General features: G+C 37.5%; 1 protein-coding gene and 1 long non-coding RNA gene across 2 annotated transcripts; one reads left to right on the top strand and one right to left on the bottom strand.

Annotated features, from left to right (window-relative positions):
* Positions 1-280: 280 nt before the first annotated feature.
* On the bottom strand, positions 281-22,562 carry LOC127500728 (uncharacterized). Its single transcript, XR_007926407.1, has 3 exons — positions 22,411-22,562; positions 12,681-12,808; positions 281-502 (listed from the first exon to the last, which is right to left on the bottom strand). It is a non-coding gene; the product is annotated as an uncharacterized LOC127500728 (long non-coding RNA).
* LOC127500721 (uncharacterized) lies at positions 12,664-18,075 on the top strand. The gene is made up of 7 exons (XM_051872136.1): positions 12,664-12,865; positions 12,952-13,006; positions 13,125-13,246; positions 13,381-13,607; positions 16,916-17,075; positions 17,275-17,385; positions 17,547-18,075. Exons 1-6 carry the CDS (start codon positions 12,664-12,666, stop codon positions 17,373-17,375), a joined length of 867 nt encoding a protein of 288 aa, XP_051728096.1. The 3' UTR covers positions 17,376-17,385; positions 17,547-18,075.
* Positions 22,563-23,450: the final 888 nt, after the last annotated feature.

The raw sequence follows: 23,450 nt of genomic DNA, 5'->3' as shown, positions 1-23,450 counted from the left end.
ATTATGTCACAGTTATTTAGACTTATTTAGAAAATAAGTCTAAATTGTAAAAGCTTTATTATTAAAGAATATTATTAAAAAAATACACAATCAAATAAATACATGCTGTAAACATCAACAGTGTGTATACTACTGATTTTAAAATTATTCTGTGCAATATAAATTCAAATAAAATGTAAAAAGGAAAACACCCGTAACATGTGACTGTTGTATACAGAGAGAGCTCACAACAAAGGAGTATCTTGCAAACAGACTCTTTATTAAATCAACAATAGAGAAACATGGGGGGTTGAAGAAAATTAAGCAAACACAACTTGGAACAGGACAGGGATGAAAACAGTCAAAACTGTCAATGGGGGAGTGGAGCGAGGATCCAGGAGCAGAAGGAGCCAGGCAGGGACCCAGGCCACAACCAGCGAGACGTTCCATGGCGGAGTCACAGGAGGGAGGAGCCATGGTGAAGGCCTGGGAGGACAGACCAGGGAGCTGGAACTAACAGGAGCTAAATACAGAAATTAGATACTATGAGAGGGAACAGGAATAGAACCAAACCAAAACAAATGATAACCCTGGCAGCTGCATATGTACCATTTAAAATGTTTGGCTTAGCCAAACAATATAAATGGTACATATACAGCAAATTGGCTTACAAAGGAGCCAAAGAGTCTAAAATGTTAGTGGAGACAGTGAACTGATCAAGATAAAATTGATATCAAAAATTAACCCGTGGCTGTCAAGCTCCAGAAAATATGTTTTTTTTTTTTATTATTAATAAACAATCAATATGACAGATTCACTATATTCTTAGAATGACATTGATGTGTTTAGTGTTGTAATTTTATTTTTAATTATAGGCCTAATTTAAACTAATGCGAAAGAATTATTAAAAAGATGCTTGAGGCAAAAGTTCAAAGCTAAACATTTTCTCGGTAAAAAATTCTCACCATAATTCTCACAATTATCTCTGCTTCTGCTTATGCAGATTAGCTCAAAATACTTTTGCATTTGTCTGTTGAAATTTATTTATTTTTTATTTTTTATTTTTTTTTTATAAAATTACTGCTGCTGATGTTCATCAGACAGAGCAGAGAGGTTTGGTGAATTAAAAAAAAAAAAACTATTAAAAAAACTATGATCTTGTACAGTTAACTAGCAAACAATCTTTATTTAAAAACATTTATCATTTCTACTCACTAAAAGAAAAAAAAACAAATAAAAATGGACAACTGCCAGTGACTCTTGCATCAAAACCTCATCCAGATATGGTCACTATATATTGACCTAATGATAAAAACTCTTAATCTTCTGCTAAAGAATATAATAGAATAAAATGAAACATGCAAATAAATACATACTACATACATAGTAAATACATACTACTGATTTTACAATTATTCTATGGAATATAAAATCAAATAAAATGTAAAAAGGAGAAAATTTCTCTTTCCATTTGCTCAACGCACCAATAAGCTGTAAGGAACCCCCCATCGGCCCAATGAACGGAATCCGACGGCCTGGGCGAAGGTTTAATGCGTGTATGTCATCCCGACAACACACAAAGGTGAATCAGATAACCTTATTCTAAAATCTTACTCTGCTTGACTTGACAGCTGAATCGACAACAGTCTACTGTCCCAAACGTTATCCTGAGATAAAAGGTAACTTTTCCTTCAAATTATGATGCTTAAAGTTAACTAAAATTCTAAAACGTTGTTGTCTAAAAATGTATTTTGTTCTTTTATAGACTCAAAACAGTCCAAAGAAATACACAATAGTATTGTTGTTTAATTTATCTAACAAACATTTAATAAAGCAAGAAAGGCACCCATGTAGAGTTTTAAAAAGCCATTATTAAAAGAGCTATAACATAAAAAAACATTATTTAGTTGTTGTTTTTTTTCCCCTTCCATTTCTGCAACGTGGTCTTGTGAGAATTCCTTTTTCATTTTATGTGAAGTGTGGATCTACCACACATACAATTAGTTTTATGTTTGGACAGTAGATTGGAATAAGATTGTCAGTGACTAACAACTTAAATTTAGCTATGTACCTCATACAAAACTACTGTATACTGCCAGAGAGCACTGTGAATGCATTTCCTTTATACTGTATACATTTAGAAATTGTTTAATGATAGGTTTGGGATTAGCTTCTCAAAAATATCTATTTAATGCTATAACAATACTGTACTATGTACATTTTACTGAACCTGTTACATTTTATTTATTCATTTTAAAATAAATTTTGAGGCATGGGGTAGGGTCAAAAATAAACCAATAAAATGGTAGAAAAAAAAAAAACTATACCATGGGTTCTATAAGAATCTTAATGCCTTGTTAAACAGAAACTGGCAATTGTGGAAAATACATGATAACATTTATGCCTTACGACTCAAAATTACAAAGTTAGGGAATACAACAATAGGAAACAAATTTTTTGGGACACCAGAATGTTTAAAACTCAGTCTCAGTAATTCTCTCAGAATGCAAAACAATACGTTCCTACCCTCCATCACTCTTTGTTTTGACAGGGACCTTTGGTCAGTAAGACCAGTAAGTCAGTAAGTATGTTGTTTTCTTTCAAGAGACCCACATTGGAGTAGGAGATGAACGTATTATAGAAGGTCTAAAAAATGAGTGGCATGTTATCTACACAAAGTATACCTCCCAAAAGGGAACAGCCATACTAGTCAGAAAAAGACTAGACTTTGAATGTATAAGTGATGGAAAAGATAACTGTGGAACATATGTTGTGTTGAAATGTAAACTGGAAGGTCAGCTGTACACTCTCGTTAGTGTTTATAACCATGAAACAGACACAAAAACCCTTGAAAAACTTTCAAGTTACCTGCAGTCAATGACCACAGGGCTGCTGGTGATTGGTGGAGATTTCAACACAGTTTTCAAGCCATTTATTGACATAGATAACAAAATCCATTCAAAAAAGGTGAAAGACAACCCAGTACACAATCCTGCACTGTTGTGTGAATAAGTTCATGAAATCTCTTCAGCTAACAGACATCTGGAGAAGAAAGAACCCTGTAAAGCAGGATTATACATTCCACAGTCAAATTATTGCATTGATTTTTTTGCATTCTGATCTGAGCCACTTCCAAATGTGGTTTTAAATCTGATACATATCCAATCTCTGGACATGCGACCAACGTGTAAACACGCCTATCCGATTCCCATTGGAATTCCAAGCCATTACAAGGCGAGGGTGGCACGTTTGCTCACTAAAAGTTAGCTTTTATGTTGTATCATGAAGCAGACGTGCTTGTATGCACTCGTACTAAAAATTTGCAGCTTTATTATTGAGGTGGGAACTTTATGTCTAACGTTATCTATTTTTCCAGAAAGAAATTGCGCACACATACATTCAGCAGCTGAATTTCAACCTTTGCCCGGTTAATTTAAAAGAGACCGCCGTGTTGTTGTTTTTCTTATAAGCCAAAAGCTTAACTGTAGCTGGGTCAAAAGATCGGATCTGTGCATTAAGACTTGCAGTGTAAATGTAGCCTACCTTCCTGCAGAGTTCAGCTCCAGCCCTGCTCAACACACCTGTGTGTAATAGAGTACCTCAGGGATGACGTGTTTTTGTAGGCAAAACCCAGAAGCGAGTTAGCATTTTAGGACTTCCGGTTCCATCGCCCCGAAGTCAGTGGGTTTTTGCTAAATCGCCTGAAATGAGGTCTGTGGTTAACAAAGCCTCTAAATATTTTCACATTTTGATCTATGACATAAAACACACCAGTTATAACCCGCTTGTGATTTTTTAAACCTTTATTGTGTCTGAAAATGGCAGTTGCTAACAAATTGCTAAAAGGGACTACTTCCTTTGGCGGGGACTTTAGACGTCATCATGACAAACAGGACATTTGGACAGCATTTCTCATGAAAAAGTGGATAAGTATTCATACACAGTGCAGATCATAATCAGCGAGCATGTTTTTAAATAAAGTTGTTTTCTAAATAAAGTGTGAGGAAGCTTGGTGGTGGTGACGTTGATCCGCGACCATGGTGTGCTGTAGTCCGTTTATAGCCTACTGTTCGCTTTTTATATCTGACGACTTTATTTAGGCTTGAAAATGTATAAATGTTGTGTTAACTTGTAAAGGTTATCTTGATAAACAAAACGTGTAAGTGTCATAACCCTTTGTTAAACACAGAGCTTATTTTTTTGCGATTTTCCAAAAGTCTATGGGAAAAATGCATAGGCTTTTGATCGAGGGAACCCGTGCGCCCAGGTTGGCCTACAAAAACACGTCATCCCTGAGGTACTCTATTATCAAGTGCTCCTGAAGATCTTAATTAGCTTAATTATGTGTGTTTTATCAGGGTTGGAGCTAAACTTTGCAGGTAAGTAGATCTAAAAGGAACGGGGTTGGGCACCCCTGTTTTATGGTATTTAGTCTATAAACACATATAAATACAAATGCACAAAACTGCAAGTTTATGACAAAACAATAGTCTGTAATTTGGCCATTCTTACTATTATTTAATACATGTCCACATTTAAAAATAAAATAAAATGAGATATTAACCTACATTTCTAACAAAATACCACGTTACAGTTAGTGTTACCACAGTACATCCATGAGAAATGTTGTTGAATTGTTGGTCGAAAAGTATTCTAACTGGATCGGCTCAATGTTTCTCCTGATTTGCACGTTAGTGTTGTTGATTAAGTCAGAGCTGTTTCAAATGGCTTTAAACTGATTTAATCACAGAGAGATTTGCAGCTTGTACCTGAGACCTCTATGCCGAACTCGACCACTTCTCACTGGCTGTTTAGTGATCGAGACACTCTGGCCTAAAATCTAGTACTGCCACCTTGTGTTGACATTGTGAAACTGCATGATTTCTAAATTATGCATGAAGAGATGGTGCAAATGAGCTATATACACTTTTGTGGTCATTACACAAAATATTTAACCACTCGCAACAACAAACAACACTTAATAAAATATTTAATCATGTTTTCTTTATAGGTAAAATATCTGTCAAGGCTTGGAGGTTTTGGGGCCAAGGATGTGATTAAGAATATTATGCAGCAAGTCCTAACAGATGATCTGGCTAAGGAGTTCAACTGGCAGGGGAGAGGAGATAAAAAGGCCTTCTCTAGGCTTATTTTAACAGATATAATCCGAGGTAAACTCACTGCTGAATGAACACTTTCCACAATCTAAGAAAATTTGTATTTTACTTAGCCTATGTTTGTAAATTCAATCACTTGGTAAACTCTGTGATGTCTGCTAATTTGGTTTTAAGAACTAGTTGTGAGAATGAAAGACTACCATCCAACACATTTCTTTTTCAGATGCTGCATCAAAACACAGTGTAATGAGGGCAGACTGTGAAACCGAACTGAAAAATTATCTGTGGCACGGAATTGATCGAATTGGTCGGAAGAGACCAAGAGTTTGTGAAGGTGAGTGATAATGATATTATGAGCAAGATATTATGTAATAGTGTCATACTTTATATAGGTTGATCTTCTCCATGATGGTTTAGGCATACCTCTATGTTAAGAAATGATGATCACTGTATACGTTGTATATATACCAGGTCTAACTTCAGAAGTGACTTCTCTCTCAATGATGGACAGAGCCTTCCAGTCAGAGATTGGAGTGCCTTTTGTTGACGACTGAGTTTTGGAACATTTACTCATAGGTCATGTAAGCTTAACTTTTTACAGATTAAACATTAATTTTGTATAGAACTATAGGCTAGGTGTACTAAACTAGCATGACTGTGTGCTCCAAATATTGGTTCTTGTGATGAAATGCTTACAATGTTTTTTTTTTTTTTTTTTCATTTTTTTTTTTTTTAATTTATTTTAGCTAACTTGTCTTTAGCTACTGGAGGAAATAATTAAATACTGGAGAAAGTGTTTGACTGTGTATCACTGCATGCATGGACAGGTTTTCAGGTATAGATAGTAGTTTTACATACGTTCATCAATAACAAATAACTCAAGTGTATGCAATTTGTTGTAAATAGTTTTTAATCTACATAGACTATTTCTGTCTTTTTCAATGTTTCATCAATAAGATGTAATAATTTTATTTTAGAATAAACCATAATTACATGACATTTACATTGCTTTTGCCCTTTTTTAGACAAATGAAGTCTTACAATAGTGAAATTAGATGTCAAACTATTGTGACTATTAGGTGACATTACTATACTCGGGGTAATTTTCAACTGATGATGTACAAATTCACAGACTGTACAAATAAATAACTTTTCTTAGAATCAGCAAGTTAGAGTAGATTTAGGTAAGTAGCATGTTTTGCAGGCTGTTTTTCGTCTCAGTGGTTATGGATGTTATACTGAGAATCTCAAACCATTAGCTCTCAAAACAAAAATATCAACATATCAACAATATTTATTTTTCCTGTCAAATTCATCTGAGAATATGTTGTGTGAGTGTATAAACTGTTTTGAGAAAATGGTTAATTGATTCAAGAGATTTAATTGCAATAAAATTGCAGTGCTACAAGTGCTGAAAATATAATTTTAGTATATTTACATTGTACCATAATATTAAAGTATAAAAATCAAGTGTGCTTCTTTGCTATATCATCCCTCATTATAGTTCAACAACTAATATGAGATCTCCAGTATCTGTTATAAAGAGTTTCAGTATACTTCAGCATAGACTAGTATATCTTTTCAGCATGCAACAGAAGTTGAATAGAGGGCCAAACACAATGCTGACAAATGCCTGACGTTATATGCTTTAAATGCTTAATTAATTAAATGATAATGTCCTTTTATCTTTCGATTGTGAAAAAAAAACAAAAAAAAAAAAAACAGGAAATTTCAGGTGTTATCTTTAAGGGATCTAATGTGAGAAAAATCTGGTAGCAAGTGTTAACATTATGTATTCCTTCTAAATTTTACTCTTAATTTTTTACTCTTCTGCAGAACGTCTTGTCTTTAATGAGCCCAAAAGGGCCCATGTCACACTTCTCACTGGCTACCACTTGCTGCTCACATCAAGTTCAAGGCATTGACGCTTGCTTACAGATCTACCACAGGCTCAGCACCCTCCTATTTCCACTCGCTCTTAAGAATCTACATCCCTACCATAAGCCTGCGATCGATAGATGAGTGAAGACTCGTTGTACCATCACAGAGAGGCACAAAATCGCTTTTCACAACATTTTCGTTCACTGTTCCTTGCTGGTGGAATGATCTCCTCACCTTCATCCGGAATGCAGAATCCCTGCCAATATTCAAAACACAGGCTGGTATGTTCAGCAGGTTCAGAAAAATAACCTGAAGCTTAAAAAGTGGTGGCATCAATATAACGACTCTCAAATAAGGACACATTCCCACAGGTAGAAACTCAAGGTGGCATAAACACAGGCCAACACTAGAAAAACATCCCCGAAAAAAAAACAAAAACAAAACAAAACCCGAAGCTCATAGCTAAAGCCTCAAATATAAAAAATACTGAGAAAAATGAAGCCAGCACACTGCCATAAAGTATCAAGACAGCCTAAAGAAAGGCAGACGCTAGACCAAGGCATACTAGATCTTGATAGAGCGGAGGCTAAGATAGAAAGTCAACACGCATAAAAGGGTGATGTAAGGACGGCCAAAAAGCCACAGCTAAAGTCATGATATAGCTGGAGCTCAGGGAAGCGGAAGGTTTTGACATATACACTCTCAAAATGAGAGGAAACCACTTCGCTTCAACCTTAGGGAAGGTTAATCAAGGAGGCCTCATACTAAAGAAGGCCAACTATAGTAGTCAACATTTTAAGTGGATCAAAACCTTTCATCAAAGTTGTCCTAAAACCTTCTTCTTAGGACAACTTTGATGTACTTTTTTGATCCACTTCAAATGTTGACTACTGTACTTGAAAATCATGAACTTTGCTGAAGCTCAACAGAAAAGTGACTTCAGATTGAGTGGTGACCATAAAAATGGCTTGCCACAATAGGAAAATTTTCGTTCTGAAAAGTACCCACTATAAAACCTACAAACAATTCTTAAAAGAGAGTAGGTATATAGGAAGGGTGTCACAATCAACCTTCACTAAAAAAAAGGAGCTCCAGGGCCCTAGTATAAAAATGCCCCTAAAAAAGAAGCCTTATCTAAAAAGTACCCCCAAAAAAGCCGTAAAGCAAGGAGTTTGAGGTCAATGCAAAATGCAACAGCTCTCACAGGAAGAGAGGCGACCTACAAAAACTCTACCTGAGACATGGAGAATAACTTCCCTTAGATCCTGCTTCTTCTTTCTAGCTTCTTGCCTTCTCCGCAACCTGCTCCTTGGAGCAGGAGGGGCCCAAGAGGCAATGCTAGATTTCTGGCATTGTCTATGATCCTAAGAACAGGACGAGCCATGTCCCCCTGGCTGTCTGGGTTTAGACTCAGACCGGTGAGGTATGCATGATTAAAAAGCCGCTGAGCGTGCCTTCACCTCTTGTAACTTCACCACCACCGCCTTGACAGAGGTACAAAAAAGTTCAGAGGGTGAGACTAAGGCATCACAAAAATCATGTTTTTTTTTTGTCAAGAGTGGACATTAATCCTGTTATCAGCATGATCACAGAGAGTTTTTTCACAGCCTACCTGACTGAAAGGGCTCATTAATATGCAGGTCATTAGAGGTCATTATGCAAATCTTTTGTCTTCTCAGGTGTGAATCACGGCATTATTCATGAAGATTCACGCCTCCATGCATACTGTGTTCTTGACAAAAAATGTCTTAGAAAATTTAAATCTCTCTATAGAACGTAGGAGGGCATTATGCATATGTGTTAACTTGCTATGTGTGAACTTTGCGAAATGGGATTTGAACTAAAAATGACTTATTTAAGCGGTTCAGAGTTGACTCTTTCTTTTGAGAGACAGCTTTATGATGCACTTTCAGCTTTACAACTTTGCGGTCTGTTTACATTCACATACAGCTACATTATAAACTGCATGAAAGGTAATTTTCAAAAATCCGTAATTGGGGCACTTTAAGGCTTCTATACATGTAAATCAATTCACTAGCCTATTGACCAAATGATAAAAACTCTTAATCTGTCCTAAAGATATTGTTTCAGAATCATATTCCTTCTCATAACATTCTCAGTTACCTCAGAAATATAACAACAGTTCATTGAATAATAACAGACAGGCCTTTACATGCAATAATGAAGATGTTTTGATTGTTTTATATGCATGCAACAATTAAACAAGTCTGAGCATCTCAGTTTTACCTACAGACCTACAAAGAGCACTATTTGCTTTCACTTCATGTTTTTTCACTTTAATTTCCCCCTAAACCTGTTCCTATTATTTCAGAAGACAAACGTTCAGGATTTAATAAATAACAGTGAATCTGAAGAAAATTATGTCACAGTTATTTAGACTTATTTAGAAAATAAGTCTAAAGTGTAAAAGCTTTGTAAGCTTTATTATTAAAGAATATTATGAAATAAAATGAAACAAGCAAATAAATACATACTGTACACATCAACAGTGTGTATGCTACTGATTTTACAACTGTTCTGAGCAATATAATTTAAATATAATGTAAAAAGGAGAAAATGTACCTTTCCATTTGCTGAACGCACAAATAATTCCATGCCTGTAACTGTTGTATACAGAGAGAGCTCACAACAAAGGACTATCTAGCAAACAAACTCTTTATTAAATCAACAACAGAGAAACATAGGAGGTCAAAGAAAACTAAGCAAACACAACTTGGAACAGGAGAGGGATGAAAACAGTCAAAACTGTCAATGGGGGAGTGAAAGGAGGGAGAAGCCAGGGGCAGAAGGAGCCAGGCAGGGACCCAGGCCACAGGAACAGGAGCTAAATACAGAAATTAGATACTATGAGAGGGAACAGGAATAGAACCAAACCAATTTTCTATAAACGTGAATGAATTCACTATGTATTGTCCTAATGATAAAAACTCTTAATCTTTTTCCTGAAGATATCATTGTTTCATAATTATATTCTTTCTCATAACATTCTCAGTTACCTCAGAAATATAACAACAGTTCATTGAATGATAACAGACCTGAAGCCTTTACATGCAATAATGAAGATATTTGATTGTTTAATATGCATGCATCCATTCAGCAACTTTGATCATCTCCAGGGCAAACAGACCTAAAAGTGCAAAATTTGCTTTCACTTAAAGGATTAGTCCACTTTCAAATTAAAATTTCCTGATAATTTATTCACCCCCATTCCATCCAAGATGTCCATGTCCTTCTTTCTTCAGTTGAAAAGAAATTAAGGTTTTTGATGAAAACATTCCAGGATTATTCTCCTTATAGTGGACTTCAATTGGCCCCAAACGGTTGAAGGTCAACGAACTTGCGCCGCGTTTGTTCCGTAAGTACAGCAGGGAAGGTGTAGGACATACAGCGTAAGGTTTTTGAAGAATACGGAAGTGCGGTCTGGCGGAAGCACTTGCAAGGTGATCATTTGTGTTTATAAAGCATACACATTTTAATTTTTGTTTTTTAAAATGACTGATCGTTTCACTAGATAAGACCCTTATTCCTCATCGGGTATCGTTTAAAGCCCTTTGAAGCTGCACTGAAACTGTAATTTTGACCTTCAACCGTTTGGGGCCAATTGAAGTCCACTATAAGGAGAATAATCCTGGAATGTTTTCATCAAAAACCTTAATTTCTTTTTCGACTGAAGAAAGAAGGACATGGACATCTTGGATGACATGGGGGTGAGTAAATTATCAGGAAATTTTAGAAAGTGGACTAATCCTTTAATGTATTTTGCTTTACTTTTCCCCTAAACCTGTTCCCATTCTTTTCAGAAAACTAAACTTCAGGATTTAAAAAATTAAAATGAAAGGAATAAAAATGAAAGAAATAAAGGAATAAAATGAAACACAAGCAATCAATACATACTACATACATATTAAATACATAATAAATACATACACCTGATTTTACAATTATTCTGAGCAATATAATTTCAAATAAAATGTAAAATGGAGAAAATTTATCTTTCCATTTACTTAACGCACCTGTAACACACCTATAACATGTGACTGTTGCATACAGAGAACACGACAACGGAGACGGGGAAGGTGAAGGTGGGGCCTTCCCCAGGATAAGAATGGTCACGAGCAGGCAAAATAGTTGGGGGAGTGGAGGGAGGGAGGAGCCATGGTGGAGAAAACATTATGAACAAAACATAATCCTGACAACACACAAAGGTGAATCAGATAACCTTATTCTGAAATCTTACTCTGTTTGACTTGACAGCTGAATCGACATCCCACACATTATCCTGAGATAAAAGGTAACTTTTCCTTCAAATTGTAAATATTTTACAAAAATGATTTTATGTAAAGTGTGGATCTACCACACATACAATTACTTTTATGTTTAGACAGTAGATTGGAATAAGATTGTCAGTGACTAACAACTGAAATTTAGCTATGTACCTCAAACAAAACTATTGTATACTGCCAGAGAGCACTGTGAATGCAATCCATTTCCTTTATACTACATTTAGAAATTCTTTAATGTTAGGTTTAGAGGTAGGAGTGAGATTAGCTTCTCAAACATATCTATTTAATGCTATACTGCAACAATACTGTACATTTAACTGTACCTGTTACATTTTATTTATTCATTTTATACTCAATAAAAGTGGTTATGGGGTAGGGTTAAGGGTCTAAAATAAATCAATAAAATAAAAAAACAAAAAAAAAACAATGCATAATGTTTACATTTAAGATGTTGTCAATACATCAATATTGTACATTTTAGCAACTAAAAAAAGTTATATGCTGGTGATTGGTGGAGATTTTAACATAGTTTTCAATTTCAATTTATCGACAAAGGAAACAAAATCCATTTAAAAGAGATGAAAGACAACCCAATCCACAAAAAGCTGCGTTGTTGTGTGAATAAGTTCATGAAACAGCTTCAGCTAATAGACATCTGGAGAAGAACCCTGTAAAGCAGGATTATACACTCCAGTCAAATGATTGCGTCCAGGCTGGATTACTTTTTTTTTTCCAGAAGAATGTATGTGGCGTGTCAGAAGTTATGAATTCAGAGACTCAAAGATGCATGACCATCGGCCTGTGTACTTGGAGATCAACAATGTTTCCACAAAACTTTTTCAGAAAGATCCCCAGACACAATCAGTTTTCCAATTGCTGAATCTAAAAATTGGCCTTTTGACAGATGAGACGGGTTCATCACTGGGTGAAGAAAGCTCAAATTCGGTCAGTGAGGTTGACATTGTGTCAGCTGTACATTCTCTTCAAATGTCAGACACACCGAGACGGCATCCAAGTTTCCTTCTATAAAGACAACATTGAGTATCTAATTCCATACATAAAGAAACTCTATGACAGAATCCACAGAGGTGCTTTCAACTGCTCTGATAAACATTTTAATGACACTGTGAACAGTCCACATGATGATAGTCAACACTTTTTTTTTTTAACATTGACAATCTCATCATTGCAACTATTCTGGCAAAACAACTAGTTTCAGTCAAAGGGTCGAGTACCCAAAAATCAGCTACTGTCATGATCACTCCCAAAACCTTCTGCACTGAGATGAGGTTGTCTTGTATTAAGTAAAAAAATCAAGCTTTTTTTTTTTTTTTTTTCAATCAGAGCTAAACATAGTTCTTTCCCCCTTTACTAGACTGATCATGTATGCAGTTGTTACCTTGCATGACTCAGATGAGGTGATGGTGGTAGCATCAAACTGGTTGAGCACAGACAAGAAACAAAGTTACTGGCCCCCATTCAAATCACCAGAGAAGTGCATGGAAGCTGTTCAGAACAGAGTTAAACCTGAAACAGGAGGGAAAACATGGGAGAAATTAAATATTAGCTTTCGCAAAGAATATGGTAATGGTCACTATTTTAAAATAATTGTGTAAATTTTTTTTTATTAAGTTCTCAAATAATATAACAAAATATTTATCTTATTGCAGTTTCTTTTGATAAGGCAAAAGAGGGGCAAAAAGAAATTACAGAACAGAAAGAGCGGTAAGTATCAGATACTTGCACTTTGTTTCCAAAAACAAAATTTGTTTAAAGGATTTTTAAAAGGTCAAAGAATTTATTTGTACCGTTTAGTTAAAATATTGTTTATTTTCAAATAAAGATCTTTTCAATTAGCCACTGGATTCCCTGGAATGCTAAAAAGACAAAGATTTGAAAGCACTCAAGAAATGTCAAAAAATCCACTTCTTCCTACACCATCTACATCCAGAATGTCAGCTGATGGTGAGTCAGCTTCTTTTATCGTAATCAGTTTGAGAAGTTTTTTTCTTTTCTCTCTCTCTCTCTCTCTCTCTCTCTCTCTCTCTCTTTCTTTTTTTTTTTTTTGTAATTACAACACAACTCTTCTTACACAACAGACAATGATGATCTCCTCCAAATGCTGAGAGACATCAAGAGCACGGTTCAGGAAAACTCTGCCATGTTAAAGAAACTACTGAAAGACAATATGGCTTCTGAATCCCCCAGCAGTACCAGCTTTCCCACTAAAGATGTTAAAACAAGCCTAAATCTGCCTCTTACAACTTTTGAAGATGTGGTCAGGACTGAAATGGAGCTCAGTAATGCAACAACACGCCAAAAATATGTGAGTCAACACAGCACTTCAAGAAAGTGATCATGTACACTTAGCTGTAATGTACACTCTGAACTGTAATGCCTGTAAATGGTTTATTTTGCAATAATTACACACATTATCCTGCTTATTCCATGGGTACTTAGTAAATAAATAAATAAAATGGACATTAAATACAGTGTTATAATTTTAAAGCAGATTCATTATGAATCTGCATTATTATTAATAACTTTTAATAACTTTCTATGGATTAGCATAACACAGATAACTATTTCAAGTTCTCAATCACCCAGCTCTGGTTCCTTGTTCAACTAGTTGGTGCAAGATGGTGCAAATGAGCAATATTCTACATATACAGTTCCGTTCCCATTCAGTCAGAATAAGAGAGCCCCTTTAAAGAGAAGGAAGCACATGACAGGCTGCACATTTCCCTGTCTGTGTTGCTGCGACCGTTCCCATGCGTGCTTCAGCACTTAAAAAGATCAAGTCCCTGAAAGAGCTTACACAATTAGAGCTTGCGTCTTTTTAAAGATGACATTCTACTTGTGTGTTTCTGGATGCGGTTGTTACCTGGAGATGAGGGATAATCACGATCACTGTCTCACGTGTCTGGGTGTTGAGCACACTGAGGCAGCGTTCGTGGATGAGTCATGCACCCACTGCGGAAAGATGACGATCTCGGAGTTGCGGTCGAGACTTCAGTTACTGCTCGAAACCATTCCAGTGGCTCCTCCTCCCTCACCACCCTTGATGGCGGGCAAGTTCTTCAGTAACTTCGTGCCACAATGGACTTCGCACTTCGTGCGATGAAGGCAACCGCAGCTGCAGTAACCCTGCTCAGTTTTTTTTAAATGAGACCACTTTTGCACTGGCTTCACGACCGAGTCCCGAAATTGGTGTGGCAACGTGGCACGCACCGAGTGGCAATCACTCCGGAGTGCCGTCAAGCCTTCAGCCCATGGTCGGACCCCTTGTTTTTTCGGGCAGGAGTGCCCCTAGAGCAGGTGCCCCGACATGCTGTGGTGTTCACAGATACCTCTGCCACCGGCTGGGGTGCCACGTACAACATGCAGTGTCAGGGGTGTGGACGGGCCCCCAACTCCATTGGCACATCAACTGCCTTGACTTGCTAGCAGTACATCTTGCACTGATCTGTCTGAGGCCGTTACAGGGCAAGTACATGCTGGTCCGTGCGGACAACACTGCGACTGTTACGTAAATCAATCATCAAGGTGGTCTTCGCTCCCGTCGCATGTCGTGACTCTCCCGCCATCCCCTCTTTTGGAGTCAGAAGCATCTGAGGTCACTTCGGGTGTGCTCAACTGTGTTGAGCTGCGCTCATGGGAGAGTGGCGACTCCACTCCCAGGTGGTCCAGCTGATTTGGAGAGAGTTCGGAGAGGCTCAGGTAGACCTGTTTGACCAGAACGCTCGGCACAGATGCATTGGCTACGCAAGTGTGCGTTTCCCCCAGTGAGCCTACTTGCACAGACCTTGTGCAAAGTCAGGGAGGAAGAGGAGCAGGTCTTGTTAGTTGCGCCCTATTGGCCCAACAGGACCTGGTTCCTCTAGCTCATGCTCCTCACGACAGCCCCTCCCTGGCACATTCCTCTGAGGAAAGACCTTCTTTCTCAGAGGCTGGGCAATCTTTGGCAGTCACGTCCAGACCTCTGGAAACTTCATGTCTGGTCCCTACTGGACAGGACGCGGAGGTTCTAGCTGACTTATCCCCTGAGGTACTTAACACCATCACTTTTACAAGAGAACCGTCTATGAGACGTGCTTACGCCTTGAAGTGGAACCGGTTTGTCGAGTGGAGTTCTCACAGAAAAGACCCCCTTAGATGTTCGATTAGAGCCGTGCTTTCCTTCTTGCAGCAAGGGTTGGAGCAAAGGCTGTCTCCCTCCTCCCTCAAAGTTCATGCTGCTGCAATATCTGTGTATCACGACCACATAGATGGCAAGTCTGTTGGGAAACACGACCTGGTCGTATGAAGGAGAGATGGTTAATTCCTCCTCAACCTCCCTGCATACCCTCTTGAGACCTTGCTCTAGTGCTTCGAACACTTCAGAATGCTCCCTTTGAGCCCATGCAGTGAACAGACTTAAAGATTCTGTCCATGAAGACTTTGCTGCTGGTTGCTTTGGCCTCTATGAAGAGGGTAAGGGACCTGCAGGCATTTTTGGTCGACGAATCGTGCCTAGAATTCGGGCCGGTTGACGGCCACATAGTACTGAGACCCCAGCCTGGCTATGTGCCCAAGGTTCCTACCACTCCCTTCAGGGACCAGGAAGTGAGCCTGCAAGCACTGCCCCCAGAGGAGGTAGACCCAGCCCTGGCTTTGCTCTGTCCTGTCCGTGCTCTGCAACTGTACATAGACAGAACTCTAAGCCTCAGGACCTCAGATCAGCTCTTTGTCTTTTACGGAGGCCAGCAGAAAGTAAAGGCTGTCTCCAAGCAGAGGATGGCCCACTGGATAGTGGACACCATCGCCTTGGCTTATCAAGCACAAGGCGTACCCTGCCCGCTCAGGTTGCGTGCTCACTCTACGAGAGGTGTTGCATCCTCCTTGGCACTGCCTGGTGGCACCTCGCTAACAGATATTTGTAGAGCTGCGGGCTGGGCGACAACTAACACGTTCGTTAGATTCTATAGCCTTCTTGTTGAGCCGGTCACCTCCTGTGTTATCACCTCAACCAGTCAGAGACACGGAGAGGCCCGGCTTAGTGTCGGCTTGCTGCGCTATATGCACTTATTGCTCGAGAGAGTCCCTACAAGGCAGAGCCTGTTGAGCTCTCCACCACCATCGGCAGCCGGACGTGGCAGAGCATCTGGCGCTAGGCCTATACCCCGTTGCATCCTTAAGAAACGGATTTAGGCTGAGTACAATATGTGTGACCCTGCGGAGATCCCATATTTGTAAATTCCACTGGTGCTTCTAAAGGAAGCCCGTGTCTTTCCCTTTGGGAGAACCCACCTTGTACCAGGTTGGAGTCACCCCAGTACTTCCATATGTAGTATGGCCCTACGGGGTTAGTCCATGTGTACTTCTCCACATAACTCCTTCGGGGAAGAATGTGGCTACCACAGCCTTCCCTTCCCAGTCAGTGGGCATGCTTTCCCAGTGTTATCCAATATTATCACAGAACGGCAGTGGAGGTCACTCTCTGTGTAAGCCCTGTCCCCTTTGTAACCCAGACAAAATATTTGACCACTCAATGCCTTGTTTGACTAATAATATCAAGTATTTAAGTATTTAGTATCAAGACGTGACATTAATAAACAACACTCAATAAAATATTTAAAAGCATTTTCTTTACAGGTAAAATATCTGTCAAGGCTTGGAGGTTTTGGGGCCAAGGATGTGATTAAGAATATTATGCAGCAAGTCCTAACAGATGATCTGGCTATGGAGTTCAACTGGCAGGGGAGAGGAGATAAAAAGGCCTTCTCTAAGCTTATTTTAACAGATGTAATCCGAGGTAAACGAACTGCTGCATGATCACTTTCCACATACTAAGAAAGTTTGTATTTACTTATGTTTTGTCTGTATTTGTAAATCAGTTGGTGAACTCTGTGATGTCTGCCAATTTGATGTTAAAAGTGTACAAGAGCGGTTGCGAATATGAAGGACTACCATCCAACTTATTTCCAATTCATTCTTCGAGTTTCCTCTTTCAGATGCTGCATCAAAGCAGAGTGTGTTGAGGGCAGACTGTGAAGCTGAAATAAAAAATTATTTGTGGTACACAATTGATCGAATTGGTCGGAAGAGACCATGAGTTTGTGGAGGTGAGTGATAATGATATTATGAGCAAGTGATATTATGTAATGTTGTCATATGTTCTATAGGTTGATCTTCTCCATGATGGTTTAGTCAAGGCATACCTCTATGTTAAGAAACACACCTTTAGTTTAAAGATTATTGTATACTTTGTATACTTCCCCTGCAGGTGTGACTTCAGAAGTGATTTCTCCCACACTGCTGGACAGTGCTACTTCAGGGACCTATTTACTCATAGGTCCTGTAAGCTTAACTGCTAAGATTAAACATTAATTTTGTATAGGACTATATGCTATGTACTAAACTAGCATGACGTTATGTAAATATTGGTTTTTGTAAAAATGCTTACAATGTTTCTATTTAAAAAAAAAAAAAAAAAAAACTATATTCCCTTTAGCTGGTGGAAATAATGACATACTGGAGAACATGTATGACTGTGGTATCACTACATGCATGGACAGGTTTTCAGGTGTATGACAGTGGTGGTTTTAGCATGAATGTATGCAATTTGTTGTAAATAGTTTTTAATACACATTATTTAATTCTTTTTCATTGTTCCCTCAATAGGTTTTGCCTTTTTTTTTAAGACAGATGAAGTCTTACAATAGTGAAATTAGATGTCAAACATATGACTATTGGGTGACATTACAGTCCCTGGGGGAATCTTCAACGGATGATGTACAAATAGACAGAGAATTAAAGGGATAGTTCACCCAAAAATGAAAATTCTGTCATTATTTACTCACCCACAGGTTGTTCCAAACCTGCATAAATTTCTTTGTACTGCTGAATGCAAAGGAAGATATTTTAAGGAAAGTTTGTAACCAGGTTGCTTTGGGCCACCATTGACTTCCATAGTAAATAAAAAATACAATGGAAGTCAATGGTGGCCCAAAGCGACCGGGTTACAAACTTCTGTTTTCAACAGAAAAAAAGAAATTTATACAGCTTTGGAACAACCTGGGGGTGAGTAAATGATGACAGAATTTTCTTTTTTGGGTAAACTAACCTTTTAACTTTCCTTAGAATCAGCAGGTTAGAATAGATTACTGCTGCTTTCACGTGCTATCGGAATTATCGTAAAAGTTTCCTAAAAGGTAAAAACTGCACATGAACATCCTCTGATGTCGTTTTTACCCTTAAAAGTTCGGGAATAATTGACACCCAAATTCCTGAGATGGGCGGGCCATAAACTTTTAAACATGGTGGAGGGAGAACAACTGCAGTGACTTTTGAGAGAAAGTAACTTTATAAACGGTGCACTTTCAGATTTAAAACTTTGCAGGATGTTTTTATTCACTTAGAGCTATGTTACACAATACATGAAAGGTAATTTTCAAAAATCCATAATAGGGGCACTTTAATAACGCAAGATGCCCAGTTGAAATGTGAGATGTAAAGTTTATTTAAACTGCAAAAGTAAGCATACATTTAAATTATTGTGACAGATATGAAGGAGGAGAATGTATACGTGCGTCAGGTTTCTCAATGAGAAAGACTTCTGCAAAGGATACACCGCTCATACTGCTCAGGAAGCTTCCTTATTCCTCGCAGTGCAATAGGTTGTTTGCACATGACGTCATTGCTACAGCGCGAATGTGTCTGGAGGGCAGGGAGTGATTTTTCTATATAGGAATCCTATCAAAAACTCAAAATTTGTTTTGCGTTGTTTATGGTTGCTCAAATCTATCAAACAGAGAAACCACAAGGAGCTTTTATCGTTTACGTAACTTATATCATTTTTTTTACTTTAAAAGTTGTCGCCTTGCCTTTTTACAGCGTTTTGCGTCTGCTGATTTTGAAATGAATATGGATACCTGCTTACCTTTTTTGTTTTTGACTTGGTTAAATATTCACATTCTTCATGCTATCGTTTGCAAGGAAGAGAAGCTATAACACTTATCTAAATGTGTCTAAAACAGTGTCAAACAGTATCAGTAATGAGCCAGATGTTTTTGAGTCTGGGGTGAGGCTGCAGCTAGCTTCTCAATATAAATACCTTGGAGTATTGATTGATTCTAAACTTACATTCAAAGCTCAGGTAAAAAAGGTCTGTAAGCAGGTTAAGTTTAATCTTTATAATTTCAGGTTTACTAGAGATGCACCCTGGAGAGGATTGTGAAACAAAACCCATTCAAAAATGTGGGGGAGATTCACAAAGAGTGGACTGCAGCTGGAGTCAGTGCTTCAAGAACCACTACCCACAGACGTATGCAAGACATGGGTTTCAGCTGTCGTGTCAAGCCACTCTTGAACAACAGACAGCGTCAGAAGCGTCTCGCCTGGGCTAAAGACAAAAAGGACTGGACTGCTGCTGAGTGGTCCAAAGTTATGTTCTCTGATGAAAGTAAATTTTGCATTTCCTTTGGAAATCAGGGTCCTAGAGTCTGGAGGAAGAGAGGAGAGACACACAATCCACGTTGCTTGAGGTCCAGTGTAAAGTTTCCACAGTCAGTGAGGGTTTGGGGTGCCATGTCATCTGCTGGTGTTGGTCCACTGTGTTTTCTGAGGTCCAAGGTCAACGTAGCCGTATACCAGGAAGTTTTAGAGCACTTCATGCTTCCTGCTGCTGACCAACTTTATGGAGATGCAGATTTCATTTAGATTATATGTCACTATAATATGTCATTATAGGCAGCTAAGATGTTTATGCACTCTTAATGGTTATTTCTCCCATTATTTATTGTTTAACAACCTGGTCTCAGGCGAGTTCAGTGACTCTAAAACCATTAGAGTCTTTATACAAACGTACACATTTGTTGGGAAAATATGATTAGCTATGCAAATGTATGCCTGATGTATAAGATTATCTATGGTTTAACTTCTCCCCCTCTTAGTCAGTTAGTTACTATCAGAACAACTGCTTATCGCTGAGAGGAGATTGTATTATACCACTCAGGCAAAGTAATCTTAGTCAGTCTGCTTTCTCTGTTAAAGCTGCACGACAATGGAATGCTATTCCAGCAACTATAAGAGAATTAGATGCATATCAATTATTTAGAGTTCAGGTAAAGAAATGGTTTATTAATAATCAGCTCTGTCAACATTAGAATTTACACCTGCTGGCTGTCCTGTTATTGTTTAGTTTTGTTTTTATTTTATTGAGTTTTTTTATATTGATAGATGGGTTTTATGTAGTGTGTTATGTATTTGTTTTACTAGTATGTATTTTAACCACATATTTCTGTATAACCACATATTTCCATATATTCTGTCCTGGGACTACAGATGAAAAATAGCCTTCGGCTAATTCTGGTGCATTTACAGAAATGTTTTATTAATGTGCAATGTCCCTGTTAACTAAAGAAAAAATAAAAAATAAAAAAGGGTGTTAAGGTGATGACCAGGGAGGATCATGGGAAATGTAGTGTGTGGAGGAAACAGGCATGGTGACTGGTGAATCCGGACAAAATCGACTAGTGTATTTTTTTCAGCATGCAATAGAAGTTAAATAGCTGGCCAAACACAATGCTGGCAAATGCATGATTAACCTTAAATGCTGAATGAGTTAAATATTTATGCCCTTTTGTTTTTCAATGGTGTCTTTAGCTTAATTTTATTCATATTTGTTTTTGAAAATAAAATAAAAAAAAACATAAAAAGGAACTTTCAGGTGTTTTTTTCAGGGGATTTAAAGTGAAAAACGTGTTAACATTATGTATTCCTTATAAATTTTACTCTAAACAAAAAATAAAATAAATTAGTGTTTATACTTTTATTTCCTTATTTAAATATTATTGTATTTTTTCCACGTTTATTTATTTAATTTAATAATTTCTACGTTTATTTTTTCCATATATATATATATATATATATATATACATACAAAGTTACCCCCCACCCCCCAATTTTTTATTTTTTTTTGTGCTGATTCGAAAAATGATCCGATCCGTGACTTAATAACCGTGATATGATCCGAACCGTGAGTTTTGTGATCCGTTGAACCACTAATATATATATATATATATATATATATATATATGCGTGTTTTACCTCAGACATAGCAATCAAGTGCTGAAGCTTTTGAGGCCACAGTGACACCTTGTGGTGTTACCAAACGAAACGCTGACATGCCTGTGCAAGTCACACAGGGAATGAATGACATAGAGATGGGCAGTATGGCCAAAATCTTTTATCACTGTTTAAGTCATTTAATATCAGCCTAACTGTATGTATACTCGGTGAATATACATACTCTTTACTCTGGACATGGCCGTAAAACAATGTCCGATCAGGATTTCTAAAATGTCTTGGCACATGAACAGAAACCGCATCTTCAACAGATCTGATGACACCTACTTTTTTCTCAAGGAGCACATTAAAAAACTGTGATAACTGTAATAAACATACTATACTAGTGAAATATGTGTTAAATAAATATATTTTTTAGTCTTTCCATCCTGTCACGGTCAGAACAGACAGAAGCTACAAGAGTTTTCTTTGAATTAAATGGCAGATACATTTTACTGTGTAACCAAAATACCAATAACAAAGGGGAAAAAACTTTCTGCATAATGTGAGACTTTTAATTATAAACAAGCTCAAATTACATTGGAACTCTTACTTTGAAATGTCTATATGCTCAATCAAAAAGATGAGTGACATCAAATATCCACATTTTGTAGCATGTACATACTCCACATGGTAATGTCTTGATATTTTGAAGAATGTCGATAACAAGACAATTGACGGTAGCCATTGACTTCGTAGTATTTTTTTCCTACCATGGAATGTCATTGGCTACAGTCAACTGTCTGGTTACCAACATTTTTTTAAATATCTTCTTTTGTGTTCAACAGAAGAAAGAAACTCAGGTTTAGAACAACTTGAGGGTGGGTAAATGACGACAAAATTTTCATTTTTGGGTGAACTATCCCTTTAACTCACAGCGTCATGCACGTCCTGCTACACCACGGATATAGTAGACCAGAAGATTTTAAAATAACACTAATGACTTGTCACAGGAAGTCACTCAACTATTGCCAGCTACTGAGTTTTCCACTGATAGGCCGGCTGTGGATCTATATACTCACTTTCCTCACGCAGTTGACACACCACGGGCGACTCACATTCCTCGCACAGCAGTAATTACTGTTGTTTCAGAACAGAGGTCTCCAAACTTGGTCCTGGAGGACCACTGTCCTGCAGAGTTTAGCTCCAACCAGCTCCTACACACCTGCTTGAAAGTTTCTTGTATGCCTAACGAGACCTTGATTAGCTGGTTCAGGTGTGTTTAACTGGGGTTGGAGCTAAACTTTGCAGGACAGCGGCCCTCCAGGACCCAGTTTAGAGACCTCTGTTTTAGAACCTTTTGGCCTGCCATTTGTTTCTTCCATTAGAGGACAGCCTAACCTCACAAAGTAAGCAGTTGACTGTTGTGAGCAGTGCTTGGTTTTATGACTTTTCACTGATAACACAGTTTACCACTAGAGGGAGTCATGCACTGTATTGTATAATGTATTGAACATAAAATTAGTCATTTTTGATGCTTTTATTAACAATTTAATAATTATATCAAACATAAATACATGTATATTTAATTATATTTTTAATTTATAAACTATGTTATAAAAGCAAAACAATATAACTTGATTGCTTTTATTATACAAATATACGAGTGAGGCAGAAAGAACTGTCTATTGATCCTAAGGCCTGTGACCTGTTGATGTCTAAATTAATCTTAATGGAGGAGCTCTGATACTCTGTCAGAATACCTACAACTCAAAGACTTTACAGACTTTATTACCAAATATAAAAATAGATTATATCACACATTGTATTGCACCTTGATGATGCAGACATATTATTCAAGATATAGTTTAAAAGTTGCCCTATTAAGTTAATATTTATTATAAAGCTTAAGCTAAAATGTAAATGTAGAGCTAATGGATGTATAACTACTCTGATCTTTCCCTTTTAGCTTTAAAAGACATTGGCTGAAAAGGTTCACAGAGAAGACTTATAAGCCAAGTGTCAGGGTAATGGATACTACGAAGTAAACGTCTATCTCTCTCGACAGTGAATACATCTATTGACGCATTTAGCTTCAGATTTCCTTTCAAAGTGCTCGTCA

The sequence above is a fragment of the Ctenopharyngodon idella genome, chromosome 19 (genome assembly GCF_019924925.1).
Source record: "Ctenopharyngodon idella isolate HZGC_01 chromosome 19, HZGC01, whole genome shotgun sequence".
NCBI lineage: Eukaryota > Metazoa > Chordata > Actinopteri > Cypriniformes > Xenocyprididae > Ctenopharyngodon > Ctenopharyngodon idella.
This window is presented reverse-complemented; position numbering and strand designations above follow the sequence as displayed.

Coding starts and splice junctions, on each gene's coding strand:
- LOC127500721 (XM_051872136.1), top strand. CDS start 12,664: ATGTATGCAGTTGTTACCTTGCATGACTCAGATGAGGTGATGGTGGTA. Junction 13,608..16,915: donor CAACAACACGCCAAAAATAT/GTGAGTCAACAC, acceptor TTTTCTTTACAG/GTAAAATATCTGTCAAGGCT. Junction 17,076..17,274: donor TTTAACAGATGTAATCCGAG/GTAAACGAACTG, acceptor TTCCTCTTTCAG/ATGCTGCATCAAAGCAGAGT.